The following is a 21,643-nucleotide window of genomic DNA, read 5'->3' as shown; positions in this document are numbered from 1 at the left end:
CTATTTACACACTGCTGTTAGCATGGCTGCAGACTCTTGTTATTTCAAAACTCAGCTCAGCCATTGTGACTTTTTTTTAAATTTGTCTACTTTTAAAAACTACACAGTTTATTTCAGGTCATTCTTTATTCCAGCGGGTTGTAATTCAAAATAGTCCTAAGTCTGTTTTCATTTCACAGCAGCATTGTCCCAATACGAGTTTTATTTTATGTAACTTTCATCACAAATGTTTATTAAAAGTAACATTTAAGGAAATGGTAATTGGGGGGGAAATGCTGTTCTGAAATCAAATAACTGTTGGCAAAAGAACTGCTGGAATCAAATAAAAATACCTGCAATAAACGTTTAATATATAAATAATAATTATAATAAATAACATTTCGTTTTAATTTGATTATTTGACAAGTTAATAGTCATATGAGTATTTATTTCATGTTTTATTTATTTATTTAACTTTGAAGCTTTGGGGAAGCTTATTTCACACTCACACTTCACATTCATCTGGATACTTCCTAAATGTCTGCCTGAGGATAGGACTCAATAAACCATATTTCTGAACTGAATATGCATCTGTGTGGTGTCTCTAAATAACAAAGGGTTTGTAGTGCATGTAAATTCAGCCACATGCTTTGGAAAGCAGCTATTTGAAGACTCAACAATTGATATGCAATTTTCTTTTTTCTGATCCAGATCTTTTGTTGGCGTTTCATCTTTCATTCTCACCACTTACTGTTCTTTCTTTCACATATTTCAACAGGTTTTTAAATTTGCTTTTTTGTCTTCCCAAGGTCAATGTTCCTACAGCAATCTGCATTAGTTGATTGATGTCCATTCAGTTACATATCAATAAAGTTTGGAAAAATAAAAATCAATCAACCTGTCTATGTTGGGAAACAATGTGTCAGCTTATGTATGAATGTCCATGAACTGTCAGTAGGTGTGTTGATTTAACTGGATGCTGCTGAAGGATTGTTGTTGTGTGTAGGAATCGACAACCTGATGATTGATGTGACAAAGAGCTGAATGTGGTTACTCCTGACCTCTAGTGGCAGACTTGGATATTAAGTTTAAAGTTAAACTCAGGAGGCCAAAGACTTCATTCAAGTCTTTCTGGTGAAGAAGCTTAGACTGTCACCATTAAATACTTTAAATTTATTTTGAAGGGGGCACCACTCACTGTAGATATTTAGGCGTGTGATTCCTACTGTCAGACCTGCCTACTGAGAAAATTAACACTAACTCAAATCCCAAAACCAGAAAACTAAGTTTGAAGCCTGTAGCATCTTTTGTTTATATTCTGTTAGAGCTGTGCCCAAACTATATGAGTTATAATTTTATGTTTTGAATCTCCATCTTTCATTTTTTTTTTACAGTATCATATGCTGACACACAATTCTACCTCGCATTTTTATCTCACAGAGTCTCATATGTGCCTTTGAGTTTTCTGATGACGTCTTTTATTTTAGCGTATGCAGATGAACAGGCACTACAGTTTGGAAATGACAGCACTATGCTAAAAAAAAGCCCTCTATAAAGAGTTTTCCTCAACATTGCAGATCAATGTTTTCAGACAGAAGAGAAAGAAGCATTTGAGTATAAAAAAAAAAGAAAAAAGATTGACCGTCCTTCAGCATATCACAGGAGTTTCACAGTGGATGCCGCATTTATAGCTTTTACACACTTTAACAGTACACTTGTTAACAGTCCAATTCTGTTTCAAATACAGTTCAAACACACTGAAATCTTCAAATTCATATGATCAGTCAAGACAGAGGGCCTGTGTGTTGTGCCAGTGAAAACTGAGCTGGAGAAGCAGGAGTCAGATTCTGTGGAAGCGAGCTCTCTTTCACTTTGTTAAACACGATGGTTGAGAGACCTTGGATGTGGCAGGGTGGTAGATTCTGGCAAGGCAATATTTATTTCACCCTTCCTAATCCAGTGCTTACAAGGAACAACTTGTTTTACAAGCATACAGAAGCACAAACACGGCACAAGAGACATTTCCCTCCTGGATCTTTTAAAAATGAACTCTCTTGCAGCAGAAAAGGCAAATGTCTCATCAATATTTCAGAGACGGATCCTCTTTCTGCTATTTTGTGCAGCGCTTGTTGCACTGCTCTTCTCTGTCTGCGTCAGTAAGAGAACACCCACCTTCCTCATCGACAAGGGTGTAGTTTTCACCAACACCCCTGGTTAACAGGAGCAACCCACCAATGTGCTGTACTGCCACATGCACTCCTATTCTTTTGATTGTATAAACTTAGATTTTATGATTCAAACAAAAACATTTAACTTTAAAGATGCGTATATTTATCACAGCCTGTAATTTGGTACACAGTGAAACCAATAAGGACTAAGTTGCAAACCAATAGCATCATCATTATCCTGATCAGAGTTTTAATTTAATCAAGAAACTGTTAATAATGTGGTGGAAATAAATTGAGGCCATGCACTGGATCAGAGCGGTAAACAGTGTGTGGGAGCATCAGCATGTACATAATCACCAGCTGATAAGAGCTGGAAGCTGATAATGCCAAGTCACTGACATACACTGATAGAAAACAAGTCTCATTAACTGCAGAAATAAATAAACAATTTAAACATTTGTGGTGAAATTAATCTTATTTTCCAGGTAGGTTTTGTTCATGGTGCCCGCATTATTAACACAGTCTGCACGTAAAGACAAAGGAGGAGACACTGAATGAAATGAATAGTTATAACAGGTACCTTCTTAGTGTCAGGTTGGACAGCAGAGGTCAATGTAAACAATTTTTTGCACTGAGACGCTCTGCTAAGTGAATGTTTTATTTTACTGATAGTGAGCTGTCTTTTATCTCGGTTCAAAATGCTAATTCAGTGACATGCTACGGAGAGCAGCAGGAAAACAACAAAATACATCAAAGGAAAAGTTTGACATTTGCTTATTCAGGTTTTTTTTTTTTGCAGTTAGAAGATTGATACCACTCTTACATATTGTATCTTGTTTGTTTAAATCTTGTTTGTGTAATTGGTACAAAAACATTACAAGGTGTGGTTTTATGGGGGTTGTGTGCTCTTGTGAACTCTTTCTTGGCCAGAGACAATGACTCCCGAAACTGCAGCATATAGTCCATTCGATATGATAATATGATATGATATTTGTTATTAACATGTCATGCCACTAAGTGGCCCATTTTTCAAAGTCTGACACTGTTAGCCTCCCACTTTCCAGATTAAACAAAGGAGATATAACGTGTTAATTAGTGAGCTTTAGAGGTGCTGGTGGGTGGATTTTGTTCCCTTCAGACAGAGCCAGGCTAGCCGTTTCCCCCTGTTTCCAGTCTTTATGCTATGCTAAGCTAAGCTAACCTGGTCCTGGCTGTAGCTTCATATTTACTGTACAGACATGAGAGGGGTATCGATCTAATTCTCAGGAGAAAGAAAGCAAATAAGTGGATTTCCCCTAAAATGGCAAACTATTCCTTTAATGCTAACATGTAAATATTTCAAAGAGAAAAGAAAACACTGTAGTCAATGAGGAATAAAACTGTAAAAAAAAAGAAATATATATGTACATGAAATGCACAATGCATAGCGTATTCTCCCTATCCAGGCACAACTGACAATACCATATCAATATTATGATGAGAGAACATACTATATGGCATGTTAGCGTCACATCTGGAATCACACACAGCTCCACACATAAGAGACTAAAATAATTTGCTTCAGTGTTTGCAGTGTTTGTGTTGCAGTGTTTGGATGATGATGTGATCCTGAACAGTAAAGTCTTCTCTGTGATGAGTGCTGAGATGAAGACAGCTCACTGTGCCCAACGGGAAGAGGAAGCTTTGCTTTCAAGTCTCTGGCAATGTGCAGTTATGACTGGACGGTTCAGTCTGGGTTTGCCCTCTGACGAGGCAAGCGTCCTCAGCTGGAACAGCTACATCGGCTCCACATAATTGGCGGGGTAAAGACCCAGCTGCCCGTTGTCTAGGCGACCTTTACACCAGCCCTGTTCGTCCTCGTCCTCCAGCTTCATCAGCTCGTCACCTTTAACAATGAAAGGAGACATAAATGCACAGCAGGAAGAGATTATGTGAAACAATTCTTATTAATGTCATGCAGAGTCAAGGGTAACGTGGATCTTATTGCTGTCAACAAGAACATGAAAGGAATACTGCGCCAAAAAACACATGTAGGCCAAGGTAGTGTAAAAGACAGCAGCTTTTTACGGTAGACAATAAATGGCTAGTTGCATGTCAAAAACAAATTACCAAGATATATCCAAACTACTTCTTCAGCATAATCCACTCATCCATTTGTAGGTTTGCTGGGCAATAAAGATAAAATCTTCTCCATCAGTGGATCTGATTCAATATTGGGGCCTTTCTAGTTTGCATGTTCTCCATGTGCTTGCGTGGGGTTTTATAGAGCAATTAACCCAATGTGAATGTCTGTTTTTGGTCAATCTAGTGTACTGAAGGAATAGTTTGACATTTTGGAAACGAACAGACCGACACCATTCTCAAATCTGTCCATTAAATGTGAGGCCACAGCCAGCAACTGGAAGCTTAGCTTAGCATAAAGACTGGAAGCAGGGGGAAACAGCTAGCATGGCTCTTTTTAACAGTAACAAAATAATTGCCATAAAGCAGCATAGTTGATGGGAATGAATTTGCTTTGGTGAGCTTGTGTAATACAAAAGTTTGTGGTATCAAGCTTGATTACCGATTTTTCAGTGGCGTATTCCTTTGACATGTTGTACCATGCGGACAGTGCAGCAGCAGGAACTGTCCTTGACTTACTTGCATTCACTAGTGAAATGGTTGCTATCGTGAGGCATAACTGTGCTGGCAGGGATTCACAGTTTTGTCCCCAGGTGTCACACTCACCTGCTCTGAAGCTGAGCTCGTCCTGCTCTTGGCCTTCGTAGTCGTACAGCGCTCTCACTCTAACACCTTTGCCCACATCATCATCGAAGGGGTTCGGCCCTCCGTTGGTGTCGTTGCCCGAGTCTGGGGCTGTCTGGTCATCGTCCGACCACTCTGTGGAGGCCGTGTACGCCTGGTTCTTCTCATAGCTGCTGACACTGAACATTTATATGTATAAATGTTACATTTATAAATGTATAAATACGACTACAGTACTTCAGATGTATTTGTGTAGTTTAGTGATTGAAAGCTGACAATAGTTACTTATAACACTTCACTAACTAAATTGCATACAAAACTAAAAGGGCACTCAGAGAGCGCAGACCTTGGCCAAGGCATCTCACAATGTTAATGCAATGTGAATTGTCCCATTTGGGAACTAATTTTTCCGATTATTGCGACACCACATGAATGCAGTATCCTCCCTGTGATTCGGATCTGCTCCAAAATTTAACGTATTATTTATTGGCCGAAGCTACACCCTTCTACCAGGTTCCATGAAAATCAGGCCAGTAGTATTTCCATAATCTTGCTGACAGACAAACAAACCAACCAACAAACCAACAAATAAACGGACAAACCAAACTGAAAACATAACCTCCTTGGCGGAGGTAATAATGATATGAATACGTACAAATATTTTCAATATAATTATTTTGTTTTTTATTGTGTAATAAAGTAATAACAGAACAAGTGAAGACAAGTACAGGGACACACAAACAGCCAAAAATGATTATATAAAGTAAGACAAAGACATATGACAAAACAAGGAGGATAAAAATAAACCTCAGAATAAAAAAAAAAACAGCAAAACAATAAAAAGAAAACAACATTAGTTCAAACTGGAGGGACCATTATAGCGGGACGGGCACCAGATCAAACCAATCGAGGGGGCCATCACAGGTATACGACAATAGAGAGACAAATATGAAATATTGATCAGACACCATACAGTGAAGGAAGACACTGATTATACCAGATATAGTATGCAAAAATAAACTGATGATTTACACTGCGGGGATCAATAATATTACAAGAATGTTGTCGATTGTTAGAAGGTTGAATATCTGTTAAATAACATTAAGAATATGAAATACACTGGTGTTTAATCTTACCTTCCCCGGTCTCCAGCTTGAGCGTGGTCTACTGCTGTTGTGACGTTAGTCAGCATCACGCCATCGCTGCCTTTCTTTGACTTTTCTTTCTTCGAGATGTTATGGGTATGGTCTGGGTTATATTCCTGCAAAACACGAGACAAAACATCTTTAGCTTTGGGTTTGTTTGTACAGCGCAGGAACTACTGTTCAATTCCAGTGTCAAATTTAAGTAATGCTTATTTTTGTACGCTAATGCTCATCAATGCTGGACACTGCCTCAATATTCTATAACCAACTTTTACACTACCACTTTTTTACACTAGTATTATCAAGAGAAATGATTGATTATTATTTATCTGTAATCTTTCACTGCCACTGTTAAACTAGGATAGATAGAAATGTATTATTAAAGGAATAGTTCAACTTCCAACTCGTCAAATCCTTGCAACTTGGTCAGTGGCCCAGTGGCTGTAGCTTCACAATTAGCATATAAACATGAGGGTCGTATCAATCTTCTCATCTAACTCAGCAAAAATGTGAAAAGGTGAATTTCCCAAAATGTCAAGCTATTTCGTTAACAGTATATATTGCAGAATGCTGCAGCTCTCCAGTGATTATTTAATGCCTTAAAGTTGTTGCTTGTTTCTGTACCTCAAACTGTGGCCAGTTCATATGCATGCCGGGGCCATGGGTGTTGCTGAACCACTTCAGATCTTCCTGCGGGCTGGACGATGTGATGGAACGTTCAAGTTCTCTGTACACTGTAGCATAGCTGTGAAAAGACAACAAGGATATAGCATACGGGTAAAGGATACTCTGATAATTGTGTCTGGTCATATTAACTCTTTTATAAACGTCTCAAACCTTTGGTCTTCTGTGAGGTTGAGGTGACGTTTGACGTCCAACAGCACCTCCCTGAGGAAGCTCAGCCTCTTCTCTTCAAACTGCTGGCACTGATCAAACACCTGCTCCATGTTTTCCATGTAATGTGGAGTGCACTTACTCAGCTCATCCAGAGCCTTCTCATACTTCTCCTTGGCCTAGGTGGTAACATACACACAGGAAACAAACACTTAACAGCCTGAAAAACGTATGTTATGAAATAGGGCTGGGATGATATGCCTTTGCCCGATTTGATTCTTTCACAATACATGGGTGCCGATTCGATGTTGTTTGCGATTTTCATTTATTACGATTCTAGAAGTACTGCCATTCAGTAGTATTGAGCATTGCTATTATCTTGTGCTTAAGAAGAACATAACATGTATTTTCTGTTTTCGCTCTGTTTTGCTGGAAACAGATATGATGTAGTCGCCGTCAGCGTTACCATATAAACAGAAAATATTTAGGTGAATCACTGGTAAAAAAATAAAAAATAAAAATAAAAACAAAAAAAAAATAAATGATGATTCTCTTAAAAATTAAAAAAGCTAGTTAGAAATATTTTTGGAACCTATCCATTAATAAGGAAAAGACAGCTACACCCTCCTCACTAACATTTTTAAATAATATAACAGTCATCTGAAATTTGATAACAAATGTTGAGTAAGGTTTATCTGTGAAATAATCACTAGGATAATGATATTGTAAGATTTGGATCAGATTCAAAGTTAGAAGTCACACCAATATAGTTTGGACTTACCCATATTGCCAGACCTAATGTCAATGATCTGCATTGTAAACATTACACAAGGTGACGTCCATAGAAATGTCAAATGTCATTCATGTAACACTTAATATTATAAACCTTTATTGGTGCTATAAAAAAAAAAAAAAAAATATATATATATATATAGATTCCAGGGAAAAGAATCAATTTTAAAAATTGTTTCAAAATAAATCATGATACATACGATTTTTCAACCCTATTACGAAATATCACTGATGACACGTGTCTGGTACACATGTTCCTTTTTTTTCCAGATCTGTGGTCAAATGGGAATCCTATTAACCTTGAAAAGGACAATACATATTCAAGCACCAGAAAGACTTATAGGAGTGTGAATGTCAAGGCAGTCAAAGGAGACCAGAGTCCACTTCAGCAAATGTTGGACTAGTGAGGGAGACACATCCATGTAGAGGGGGAGGTGTGGTATTCAGTCACACATTAATAATGCCACACTGACTAACAGCTATGATGCCTTTATGTAACAGAAACCAGCACTACATCTTAAAATGGCCTGTGAGTTGATTTGCTTTTGGCTTGATAGTGGAAAACAACTTTTGCATAATGAGCTGCAGGAGTCGCTGCTCTCACCTTCTGGGAGTCCTGTTTGCACTTGTCCACTTTCTCCTGGAGTTTCTTCTGCTGGTCAGCGGTCACAGAGGCCTCTCCCTTACCGTTGGCCTCTCTGATGGATGCCAGCTTCTCCTCTTTGCAGGCCATGTGGTACGACTTCTTGGCAGCCTCGAGCTAAAGGAATAAGGTGACATAAACAAATTAAACTTTTTTGCACTGATCATGTACGTTGGGTAAATCTTCACATATGAGAAATACTGTATACAGTACATGCACAAGCATGACATTGTTAGTTATAAACTTGGCATAAATAAAGAGGGCTACAACGGCAACTAATGATTATTTTCACAACTGACTAATCTGACCATTATTTTAATGCTTATAAAATGTTAGAAAATTGTGAAAAATGCTCATCATCAAAATTCCCTAAAGCCAAAGTTGATGATACTAAATTGCTCGTTTTGCCCGACCAATAGTCCAAAACCTAAAGATATTCAGTTTACTATCACATTAGACACAGAAAAGCTACAAATCCTCACAATTTGGAAGCTAAAACTAAGGAACTAAGGCATTTTTGGTTAAAAAATGATTTTAATGATTGACCAATAATCAAAGTAGTTGATGATTATTTTTCTGCTGATCAACAAATCATTTAATCTGTAAAGTAAAGCTGACAGGATGAATATTCTAATACAATTAATGGTTAATTATTTATAAAAGTGTTTCACGATAAGTGACTACAGAACGTAGTTGTAAAAACTCTCTTAGTTGTTGAAAAATTAATAATTTTCACTGACAGCAAAAGTGACATAAAGGGTCTGTCATTTGTGCTCATGTCACTGAAAGATTGTATAACTCAACAGCAGCACTTGTTCTCAGAAAGACTGTTTTCAAATGTAATTCATGTGATAATGTGAGTTCAGTGTCTTTGGACGGTCTGAAGATGGGTCCACTAGGTTTTTACATGAATGGATGAGATAATAAAAACCACACTTCCTCACCTCTTTTAGCTTTTTGGCCCAGGGTTTCTGGGCCTTCTTGAAGCCCTCGTCTGCCTCTTTGGTTTCCTTGAATCCTCCCATCATCTGTTTGTGGTACAAGTCTTTCTGCCAGTTCTTTACCTTCTCAAAGTCCTCGTTGATCAGGTTGTTTTTCACTTCCTGGTGAAGCTCGCTCACCTTCTCCGCCTCCGTCATCACCCCCATCCAAGCTCGCTCTACTGTGCCGTACTGAGGCCCTGGTGGAGGACAAATCAAGTGACGCATTAGATCCAAAAAAAAGAACCACACAGATATTATTGAAAAACAAGATGTGAATTTGCATAATATGAGTGTAAAAGAAATGGTTACCTTTGTCTACCAGCTGCCTCCACCTCTTGGACCACTCGGTCAGTTGCTGTGCGTAGGCTTTCTCGATTTTGGCACGCTCCTGGATGCAGTTCATCAGGTCGTTGCAGAGCCGGTGACCATCGTCAATCCGCTTCACTGTACGTTTGTAGTTGCCAACCTTACATCAAAACAATGTCTCAAGTTACTTTAAGTGCTTCTTTTTCTCAGAAATGTAAAGTATACAAATGTATAAAACTGTTACTGTCATGTTAGCCTACTGAAAACATTTAAAACTGTTTTCATGTTTAGAAATGTAAACTCAACAGATGGCAGGTGGTACGTTGTTACCAGGCAAAGGTGCTTTAAACTAAAACCCCTATCAATGGGAAATGAACCCGCCCATACCCATGCTGATTGGTCGTTGTGCAAGCATCGTCTATTACACCAGTGGATCTTAGATTAGACACCATCAGAAGATGATAAAAGCAGCTCAGTGGTTAGCACTGCTGCCTCACATCAAGTAGGCACTGCTAAGTACGAAGTTCGATCCCTGGGCAGATGTGTTTGCATGTTCTCCCTGTGTTTGTGTGGGTATCCTCCTGGTGTTCCAGTTTCCTCCCAGCATGGACATATAGATATGCTGTTCATGCTAGGTAACTCCTGTCATTGCCCTAAGTAGTTAGGATGGGTTTAATGCAGAGGCTATATTCCTCGTATGTGTGTGTAAAATATGTACTTGGCAAATAAAGGATATATTATAGATGACTTAAAGAAGATAGGTAACGGCAAAACAGGCGATTCAATCTCCATAAAATATTGCTTTTTTCATCTGAGTCAACAGTGATTCTCATTGGAAATGTTTTATTACTTCATTATTTCATTTTATTACATTATCGGTCAAGTTATTACATTATTGGGTTTTATTACATTTTCGATCATGTTAAGTGCAAATTGTATTACATTTTTAGAAAGTTATTCAATTATTGGGTGCTACAGTCCTCTTGTCTGTAGTTGGTATAAATGGTCTGCTAATTACAACAACAAAGTGGCAGTTTCTCATTATTGGTTATTATTGATTCGTATTATGTTTCTAAGACAACTGCTGTATACTGTACTGCTGTTATAAGGATCACTGTAAGGTGCCGCCTTTGAAAAGGAACTCAGCCTGTAAATGATGCATTGAATAGGCAGGAGGGAACAGCAGGGAATACACTGCTGGTGTGAGTGGACCTATGCAATGAAAGCAGGGGGTGAGTTAATGTCATATAATCTCCAACTATGCATGGACACGGGAGCAGCAACCTCCCAGTGAGCTGTTAGCTTTGCCCAGAGACAGAGTGAGAAAAAGGGGCTAAAATCCCCCATTACTGCAAACATTGTACAACTTTGTGAAAGAGAAAAAGGGGACTGCATCTTTGCTGAATGTGTAATAGGTGTTTACCTAATACCTCACCCTGAAAATGACACTCAACAAATCTCAAACGAGGACAAAATGAAAGCAGCCTGGGGACAAATGATGTATTCCACACCAGCACTCTGCTTCAGCCGAGTCAGCGATCAGCAGGCAGCACTGCAGCAGCTAAAGCAATGAGTGGCTGTGATATAGTGACTTTGTGCTGGAAACAGGCAGCTTTGCTGCTCCAGCTGATTGCTGGTCGGGGAGACATGATGAGGATAAAACACAGCGGAGTCTGAGAGGAAACTGACCAACGTTTTCTGTCTCAAATACTTGCTGAGTCCATCCATCATACATACTGCGTGCAGCAACATGATAGTCAATATTATCTATAGCTTAAGATGTGTGAAACTTTTTTCCTGGTTTGAACACCATGAACCAGATCTCCTTTATAATGAATAGACTTCTGGGAACTTGTTGCTCAAATGACTTAGGACTGTCCGTCCACAGGAGAGGTTGTTGTGGATGTAATCATGGACGAGAAACCAAGTACAACAAACTGTCATCTAGAGCTAAAACAATAAATCAATTATTGAATCAGAAAAATAATAATCTACCACTAGTTTGCCATTTTACAAGCAAATGTAAAAAATATTAGTCCCGCCTGCTTGATTTGCTGCTTTTCTCTGTCTTACGTTATTTCCCCATTTCTGACCAAATAATTAATACATTAATTAAAAAACTTTACATCATAATATTTATTATAGGTTCAGTCAGATAACTCACGTTTGACATGTTTATTATAACAGCAGAACATTGTGTTTGGCGGCCAGACTCCGACCACGTCACTCCCCGCAGATTGGGTTTACATGAGAAATTGGGGCGTGATGATGCATTAGCTTCCCCCTGACTGGAGCCTGCAGGTGCATGCTAGGGTGGTGGTGGGGCTAACAGAGGGCAGCGATACAGGTGCAGGGTGGCAGCAACATTGACAAGGCAGAGATGGGGAAATTGTGCAGCTTAAATAGACCGCTAAATTGAGTGGGTGTGTTTGGTAAATGATACGGAGAGTGAAGCACGTCACGTGTGTGTACAGCAGTGCAGCTCGAGTTGACTGCCTGAACTAGCTTGCAGGCATCGCACCATTTATTGTTACTTGCAACCCTACTATCATTTATCTATGAACCTGTCACCAAAACTCAAATAGTATTTGCAAATTGCTGATTTAGATATATTAACGTGTCAGAAAATATTTGGTCCCACGTAAGACCGTAAGTAACAGAATTTTTTAGCAATCAGCTGATGTGACATTAACAATTAAAAACCCCACCTGTTACACTAACAGGCTTATTAACAAAGGCTCAAACTTCCAAGACAATTAGGTTATGATACAGAGAATGGTTCAGCTTCAACTAAAATGTTTAATTTTGCATTGACAGCATGAAGGCAGGTGGTGATAAATGCTGCTTACAGTGTCATCTCTAATAAGAGCTGTATCAGAGGTCAGTGTCACCTCAGTGTCATCCATAGATGAAAAAATAGTTGGCAATTATTGGTGAGAAGTCCCTGATGGTTACACTGAGAGAGCAACCACGGTACGGGCTGAACCATAGTCGTAAATCATTTGTTTTTTAATTGTTGCCCTTATTGCAACACTTGCATAACAGATGGTTAAGCTGGCTTGGTGAACTCAATTAGAAATAATGGCACTTAAACGTAACCATCTGTCATTATGCTGAGTGATTCAAAGTGAATGTCACCAACAGATCTGTGCTGGCTCAGAGACCAGGTGCTCAGTAAGCGATCACTATTGATAAATTGTTTGTATTGAATTGAGTGTTTATGTGTGAATCTGTGCCTATCAACTGCGTGATAAACTAGGCCTCGGATCTTTCCTCTCAGCTCTCAGACGAAGCAGGTTCAGTGAGAGTTCATCACTAAGTAGTGTCAGTTCCCAGTTACTCTCTAAGAAACATCTGTGTCTTAACAGAAAATGTCCATAAAACGTGATTCACAGTTGTATTTCTGTTTATTTACATTTCAAATTTCAGCAGTAAGTAATTGTGTGGAAAAACAATTAACAACATGTTAATGGATGTATAGTAGTTTAAAATGTTGTTTGGGTTGGTCATGTGTTCCATATGTGAATTGTTGTTGGATATCACTAATGCTAGCTAACGTAGCGAGCTATTCACAACACCGGTATCGTATATGATTAACCAGGACTTGGATTAGCGAGCGTAAGAGTTTAAACCTTAAAAAAAAGTAATTAAAAAGCTTTAAATTATTTAAAGAACTGATTTCTTTTCTGAAGTTTACTAACTGAGCAGCTTTGTATGAGAGAATTTTGAATAACAGAAAATGTTCTATGTTTTTACTGTAGCAATACACCAAACGTTCTGTGTTTAGTTACGGGACAAAGTTCGGTTAATGAGCTGCCAGTACTTTTCTGTCAGTTTACCGATTTATTTCTTAGAGTATAGGTTTAATCTGCCAAAGACTGTTTACTGCTGTCTCACCTCCCAGAAGCTGTCTGTGGTCTCCTCCTGGCTGGCGGACTCGTCGTAGGCTCCAGACATGGTCTCCAGATTTGGCAGGATGGCTTCAGGCTGTGGCGGTCTGCAGCAGAGTCACACTCTTCATGCACTGTGAGAGAAGACGAGCATAGAGGAGGGGAAACACAGAGATTGTGAGAAGTGCTAACAGTCTGCCGATTGTTTTTCGATTAATCATCTTAAAATCTCTAGAAATTGCGAAAAAATGCCTTTCACAATTTCCTAAAGCCCAAGATGACGGCTTCAAGTTGAGTTTTGCCTGTCAAACAGGCCAAAGCCCAAAGATATTCAGGTTATCATACAAAACACAGGAAAGCAGAATATTATCACAATTGATGCCTGGCATTTTTATCAGAAAACAATTACTTAAACAATTCATTGATTCATAATTTAACGACAAATGGACTAATCCATAAACTGTTAGCTTTAGCTGCATTTTTAAATTGTTGATTAAAAGAAATGCCCCTCATAATATTTGAGAGCCCAAGGTATTGTCTTCAAATTATTGTTTTATATAACCAACAGCCTCAAAATACATTTATATAAAATGGAGAAAGTAGTATTGAATGAAGTATTTTTGTTTGATTGAATTGCTGTTCTGTCAATCAAACAGTTGCTTCAGCTCTTAATAACTTTCACAACTTTGAAACACATACTGTAGAACACACAGCTAAATAAGCTAATAATACACATTTGTAAACTCCAAAACTAAAGGTGACGAGATCGATGATTACCATCAGGGGAAATCAAAGTTCACCACCCGAGCATTTTACTTTTTACACACTGTTATCAGGTAGACTCACCCTAACACACCTGTTTCTCTCTCTACTCCTCTGAGATGACTACGTCAATATGCAATGACTGGCAATTATAAGTCTTCTTATCATCTACTTACCCAGTTTCTGTCAGAACAACGCAGCCTAATTGCAGAGTAATCTTCCATCATTCTAGACAACTAACATAATCGCAAGGCCATGCTGGAACACCTTAACGCTGCTGCAGAAATGAATAGCTGTGACCTGACTGCTAATTATGACTCATGCTGAAATTAGGGCACAGCATGAGTGGAAGAAGAGAGAAAATCAAAATGATCCATCTATCAATCCATCCATCCATCCATGGATGGAATGCTGAACAGGCTTACCGGGCACAGGAAAGGGGTCCAAGGGGTCCTTGTTGGAAAGTCAATCTAATGACTACAAAGACACACAAAAATGCAAACGAAAATGCAAAATGAGAAGCAAAACAACCCCAACCAGACACAAAATGACCATGAAGAGACACAAAATGACCACAAAGAGACGCAAAACTATAGAGATAATGCAACATGACTTCAGAGATGCAAAATGACACGCATAAGAACCACAACAACTACAAAAAGATGCCAGCGGACTACGGAGAGAGGGAAACAACCACAGAGAAGCAAAATGATCACAAAGAGAAGCCACGAACACGACACAAAACAACTACAGAGAAATGCAAAACGACCACTAGGGACATACAAGCTTTTGTCTGAGGCCCATTGTCTAAAATCTGTCCATGTATCTCTCTATCTGCACAGGGACTGATTATTACAACAACCCAGCAAATAGAACAGAATAAGTAGGCAGTGATCTATGTCTAATGATGTCTAAGTGAATGCAGACCCTCAGTATATTAAATGAGTGAAGACACAGACAGACTGAAGACATTATCCTGGTGCTACTGCAGCCTCATCAGTGCCACGCTCACCTCCACATGCTCAGGTTCAGTCCACAGCCCACACTGCAATTTGAAAAGGGACTGCACGGATCACACAGCATACTGAAATGCCGCTGAGTTTTGTTACAGCTTCATAAACCCTAGTCAAAGAGAACCTCTGATATATTTTGCCATCTCCAATTCCTGACCCTGAACTTTTGACTGACCGTAACCTTTTAGGTCCATTCAATAGAAGAAAAAACTAAAAAAATTTAATTAGATTTTAGGTTACAAAAAAGGGTAATTTGTGTTGTTTTACATAATTTGTTAGGCACCGTCATTCAAGATGGGCTTACAGTAAAGGACTATAACAGGCTTTTAGCCCATTTCCAAACAAATTATATTGTTTGTATATTGTATAATCATCAACTTGAGTGAGATTTAAAACTTGATTAAAAAAATCAGTAAAGCAATGCTTAGCTGCACTTAGCGCCTCCGTTGTAGATTTGGGAGTAGTTATAATCTTCACAGGGATCTTTGGGAGAAACCACACAAAGTGGTGAAGGTTAGCATGACCCGTGGTCAGAATGGACAAAATTATGCGAATATGACACCGGTTGAAAAATCACTACCCCCGCTATGATATGATATGCTATGACAAAGATAACAAAGCCCAGACATGTTTACTTTAGATATTTGCACAAGCATTAATCATGGAAGAAAAAAAGATAGATTACACAAAATAAGAAGTAGGATATGCAGGTGTGCATGTGTGGTGGGAGCTACAAACAAACAGAAACACAGCTCAAGGTAAGAAGCAAAGAGAGAATGCAAATGAACTGCTAGTTGACTGTTATCAGCGCCGTGAAATGCCAGCTATAGCTACAGACAGGTTTAACTGAGCCTCTGCTAGAATACAAAATACCAATAAACAGATACCGTGAAGGCATTTGATAAAGGTTTGTTCTGTGATGTTGATGCATCGTTTGTTATATCATTTTCAACCAAAGTATGCTGAGAATGAGTCATCTAATCTCAGAATGAATAACAAACATTGTATGTTAAAGGAATAGTTGGACATTTTGCTTTCTTGCCAAGGGTTACATGAGAAGGTTGATACCACTCTCATGTCTGTACGGTAAATATTAAGTTACAGCCAGCAGCCAGGCAGCTTAGCTTAGCACAAAGACTTAAAAATGGGGAAACTGCTAGACAAGGCTCCGGCCAAAATAACCAAAATCTGACAACCAGCATCTCTAAAGATCTCGTTTGTTTAATCTGTATAAAAACCGTTGTGGTTTTACCGGGGTTTATGTGCCGGACTATTTCTCGGCTAGGAGCAGTAACTTACTGGAGTCTCTGCTGGTTACCTGGCAACCTCATATAATATATAAACCCCCCCCCCCCCCTTTTTATACTTTTATACGTTTTTTGTATGGATTACACAAACGAGATATACCATATTAATTAGCAAGCTTTAATGGTGCTGGTTGGCAAATTTAGTTACCTTTGAACAGAGCCACCATCCCCTGTTTCCAGTCTTTATGCTAAGCTAACCAGCCGCTGGCTGTAGCCTCACATTTAGCGCACAGACATGAGAATGCCAAACTATTTCTTTAAGACACAGTAATGAAACAATAAAAACAGAGAAAATTTGGTTGCAAAAACAGTTGATTTCTTCTCAAAGTCAACATTAAAGCAACACTATGTAACTTTTCCCACTTCGGTCCCCCTACAGGTTGGAAGCGGAACTGTCCATTACATTACATTGTCCAGTTCATAAGAACTACAGATCCACTACCCGATGTGGCAAACTTGCATAATGTAATGTAATGGACAATTCCAATCCAACCTGTAGGGGGACCGAAGCAGGAAAAGTTATATAGTGTTGCTTTAAGAATCACAATTTGATTGGTCACAAACATTTATAAAACATCATGAGACTGTCAGGTCAGCACTGTCTATGCAGTCTATATTTATATCGTATGGCCTTCTCTAACTGAGACCACCAGCTGATTAGTAATTGACAATTAGATGATTGCCTTGTAATTAACAAAAAACAAATCTCAGGATTTGATGCAGAAGAGACATATAGAATGAAACATATGAAACAATAGAAAGAGAAAGGCAGTGATGTGTTTTGATAGGAGGTCAGGGGGAGGGGTCTGAGCTGCATGGGTATTTGGGTCAACCATGGACCAGTGGATGGAGCAACACTTTTGACAATGAAGGGCAGAGATGAAATGAGAGAGGGAAGTGAAGGAAACTCCAAAATCCAAAATCCAGTTAATTGAGGGGAAATTCCACGGTGGTCGAACACAACGGCTTCGGGAAAAACAAACGCCTCAGCCGGATGCAGCATGGCGCATGTCATGAGTGGGTGTTTATCATGCTGAGTTAATCCATTAGCTGCGTGCCGAGAGGGGGCTTTTGTTCAGGGGAGCCCTTTGCTCGGCTTTGCAGAAAGGCAGATCTCAGTGTAAGAAAACAGCCACTGACTAGCATCTTCCACTTTTTTGTTTTATCAAAGCCAACCAGGAGAGATGAAACTAAGACATGACATCAATCTGCCTGTATTTGTAATTTAAATTTAAATCTAGTGAGTTATTGATTGTAGCCAGACAAACAATACCTACCCCCCCCACACACACACACACACACACACACACACACACACACACACACACACACAGGCAGAACCCTCCAAGGTTTAGTCACCATCAAATTGATTCATTCTTCACTCTTCTTCTCCTCTTTCGTCAGTACATTGTGCAGTCTTAGTCAAAGATCCACATCCTCACAAACAAGCAATGAGACTAAATGAGCATCATTGGGAATCCCCATCCGTCTAAATGCAAGTACAGAGGCACCAAAAAGCACCACAACTCGCAGCGCAGCCAGCCGGTAGCATCAACACTTTAAGAGAGTCAGAGCCCAAGAAAAAGACCGTCAACACACCCAGCCGGAGCGAGGGAGAACACAGCCCCCCGCCACAGCAACAAAAGCTTACCCCCAATCCTCCGTTAACAGCGGCTAAGGCTATAGCTAGGAGAAAAGAGACACGTGGCCTCCTCCAGCAGTCAGCCCCTTTCCTCCTCGCCTCCTCTTCTCCCCCTCCTGTTGGCCTATTGTTGCTCTGCACTGCCCGCCGTCCTCTCTGACTGACTGAGCCACGAAGCATCAGCGTGCAGAGCAGGGGAAGAGGAGCACTAATCTGTGATTTGAGATCTTCCAGTAGCACTGTGCAGGAAAACACTGTGTGTTATGTGTGTGTGTGTGTGTGTGTGTGTGTGTGTGTGTGTGTGTGTTTCTCAATGAGTGAGGGATAATCCTGTGGTGCTTTGCTTGAATGGCTCAGACAGAGCAGCAGGGCAGAGGGAGGGAGAGAGAGAGAGAGAGAGAGAGAAGGGGGGGTGGAGGTGGGCTGCTGCTGCTGTTTATGAACACTGTGGATGCTGTAGTGTGGATGTGTGAGGTGTTTAATGATGAGCCTTTGGTGGAAATGGGGATAATGGAGACACTTGAATGGCTCTAAAAAAGCAGCTCAGACTAGGTAATATTACTGAATATATTAGTCATGGATATTTTATAAAATGATTTTTGCACAGATTTGAGTGTGCAGATGCTTTTATTCATTGAGATTGATAGTCTATAACTCCAGCACCTCAGCTAAGTCTGATACCAGGTGATTTTTTCTCTATATTAAATGCTGGGAAACAAACCATAAATAGTGGTAGCTTCTACAAAAAAAGCAAGAAGACTCCGATACTGTTGTATGATCACACTTAAGCTCAACATGTATTCACTCCTGTTTTTTCAGGTCGTAAAGATACCTGTCTACAAATGCTTAAACAAAAGGAATTTTTGGTTTTAAATATTATTTTGGCTCTGGTGCCTCAGGTTCAGGAGAGTAACTGATGCAGCCCAGTCAGTCTGCTACTCTGCAGAGACAACAATGACATGTCAAATGTAGGTTCACTTAGTTTGACTTTGAGTATGGGCATATTCTGAGAAGGAGGAAGGGAAGAACAAAGTAAAAGGTGGAATAAGAGAATGTTTTTAAAGACTTTGGTCCAGTGGTCACGATAATAAGAGGCTCCATTTCAACAGACCACAAATTCCTTTCAGTAGGCTCCAGTAAAGCACATAACTAACGGGAGATTCTGACAATATTAAGCAGAGCATATGAAGGGTGAAGGTGACTCTAAGGTAGATATACGTAAGCTGTTCTGAATTTGCATTGTGCAAGAGGGCAGGTCTGCGCTGTTGACATGGCAGCCATAAATTGATTAATAATTAGACAACTTGTCATAAAGTTGAGGACAAAAGTTAAGCTATACGACAGTAATGTAGTCTATGTCAGGGTAAACTTTAGAGCCAAATGCAATACATTCATATATTCGTTCATCACAATGTTACAATCACGCACGTAGAAAGTAGTTTATCCTCTTTGACCTTTTATACCAACACCTCACATGTGCAACATTTTACCAGCCCTCTCCTTGGCAACATTATTTCAAGCACAGTTATTATCCGAGGCATCCGGGTGTGTTTGAAAACCAGTAGAACAAGAGATCAAGACCTCTTTCACAGTCTGGGCTGCAGCTCGATCACCCTGCCAACGGCACTGACATGATGTCACTGTCTTGATGGCCCGACTGTCACGATGAAACAAAGCCCACAGAGAGCAGAGTGGACCAGTGTGTGTCTCTGCTGAGTGTTCAGCTGTGTTTGGAGTGTTGACTTGTGAACAGGACAGGTGAGGTGAGGGTGATGAGGAGGACACTGTGGTGAAAAGACCGAGCTACAGTCAGTAATAAGTGCTCTTGCACTGGTAGTGCTGGGTATCGTTCAAAGATTTTCAATACCGGTACGTTTATGATACCAATTTGTATAAAATCTATTATAACAAAAATAAATTACGTTTCACATTACGCCACAAATATTTTTATTTATTTTTTAGCCCTGTCTCCGTGCGTAACATAGAGTTTTTCCTGCCTGCCTCTACAATGTGTAACATTAGACAGCCAATCACAAACATTATTATATCTTGGTAGAAGCATGCTGCATTCTGATTGGCTTACTGAAGCCGATGAGATTTACTCCTTAGGTATTGAAATTGGGTATTGAATGATGAGGCATTTTTTTCGATCCTCATAGAGGCAATTCGGTCGGTGCCTAAAAAGTATTGAATTCGGTACCCAGCCCTACACGAAGGTGATTTCAGTAAATCCGAGATCAAATCCAAAAGCACAGGAAGCATAACATGATTTTGATAGATGGATAAAAAGAAGACTGTGTCTGATGTGAATATGTTACATTCAATTTCGCAAGAACTCTGAACATAGCCTCTCCCATCTGTTTAAATGTAAATCATACATTGTAACACCGTTTTCCTTCTTCAAGATTTATCTGTGTGAACCAACCTTGAACCAATCCTCCTCTCCTAGGACCTCTCTCTTGTTTATATACTCTCACATAATCTAAGTGAATGGATTGTTGTTAGAAAATGTATATATCCTTGTGTGTCTCATTCAACTTTTAGAACATGAATATATGAACTGAACCCTGTTTCATGTTGCTTTGTTCTCCGAGATCTTGCCACTGCTTTCAGAATCAACTCACAGATTTCAAGCCAGTAGATGATAGGCTTCGAACCACAAAACAATCGTGATAGGATTGTTTCACAACAGTGACACATTAAGAATAGGGATTGACAAGACTAAAAGTCTACATGCCAGAAATTCAATTCAATTGTATTTATAGAATTAAATCATAACCAGAGTTATCTCAAGACACTTTACAGATAGAGTAAGTCTAGACCACACTCTATAATTTACAAGGACCCAACAATTCCAGTAATTCCCCCAAGAGCATGCATTTAGTGCGACAGTGGCGAGGAAAAGCTCTCTTTTAGGGAGAAGCCTCGGACAGACCCAGGATCTTGGTAGGCAGTGTCTGACGGTGCTCTGTGAGGCTGTACTTGACATGCTTTTTAATAAATATCCCCACTGCATGATTTTTCTAATCAAGGATGGACACGAGGCCCATATACCCAGACGGAGATTGCAATAAAAACAGTCTCTGCTTCAGTTCATACATCATACTGAATGGAACAAAAACAAAAAACAAAGGCTGCTGACATTTTCCAAAAGAGTTGATTAAAATGAGGTGACAGTTCAAGGAAAAGCAAGCAGACAGAAATATTGCCTCTTTTGCACCGTGACAGTCACACGGTAGCTTTTTTGTGCTGTTTGAAAAGTTAGTTGGACAGTTAATGATTTCCACTGTCTTTAAAGGTCCAATATGTAATATACTTTATTTACTGTAATAAATCCAAAAATGACCCCAATACTTAGCATATTTCCTTAATATCTGATGATGATCAGATATTAAGGAAATATGCTAAGTTGAAATACTATCTTTTCTGACAAC

The 21,643-nt window shown here is 39.4% G+C and overlaps 1 protein-coding gene across 1 annotated transcript in view; it reads right to left on the bottom strand.

Annotated features, from left to right (window-relative positions):
* Positions 1-1,434: 1,434 nt before the first annotated feature.
* The window catches only part of pacsin1b (protein kinase C and casein kinase substrate in neurons 1b), a 33,345-nt gene continuing 13,136 nt past the window's right edge, over positions 1,435-21,643 (bottom strand). Inside the window, exons 2-10 of the mRNA XM_078249074.1 lie at positions 13,493-13,619; positions 9,599-9,755; positions 9,251-9,486; positions 8,268-8,423; positions 6,875-7,050; positions 6,662-6,782; positions 6,029-6,153; positions 4,875-5,071; positions 1,435-4,032 (exon numbers count right to left, since the gene is read on the bottom strand). Of these exons, the coding sequence (XP_078105200.1) occupies positions 3,923-4,032; positions 4,875-5,071; positions 6,029-6,153; positions 6,662-6,782; positions 6,875-7,050; positions 8,268-8,423; positions 9,251-9,486; positions 9,599-9,755; positions 13,493-13,552 (1,338 nt within the window). The 5' untranslated portion in view covers positions 13,553-13,619 and the 3' untranslated portion in view covers positions 1,435-3,922. The remainder of the gene's footprint in view (positions 4,033-4,874; positions 5,072-6,028; positions 6,154-6,661; positions 6,783-6,874; positions 7,051-8,267; positions 8,424-9,250; positions 9,487-9,598; positions 9,756-13,492; positions 13,620-21,643) is intronic.

This window comes from Sander vitreus, chromosome 4 (assembly GCF_031162955.1).
Source record: "Sander vitreus isolate 19-12246 chromosome 4, sanVit1, whole genome shotgun sequence".
Classification (NCBI taxonomy): Eukaryota; Metazoa; Chordata; class Actinopteri; order Perciformes; family Percidae; genus Sander; species Sander vitreus.
The sequence above is the reverse complement of the archived record's forward strand: the minus strand, read 5'-3'. Positions and strand labels throughout refer to the sequence as shown.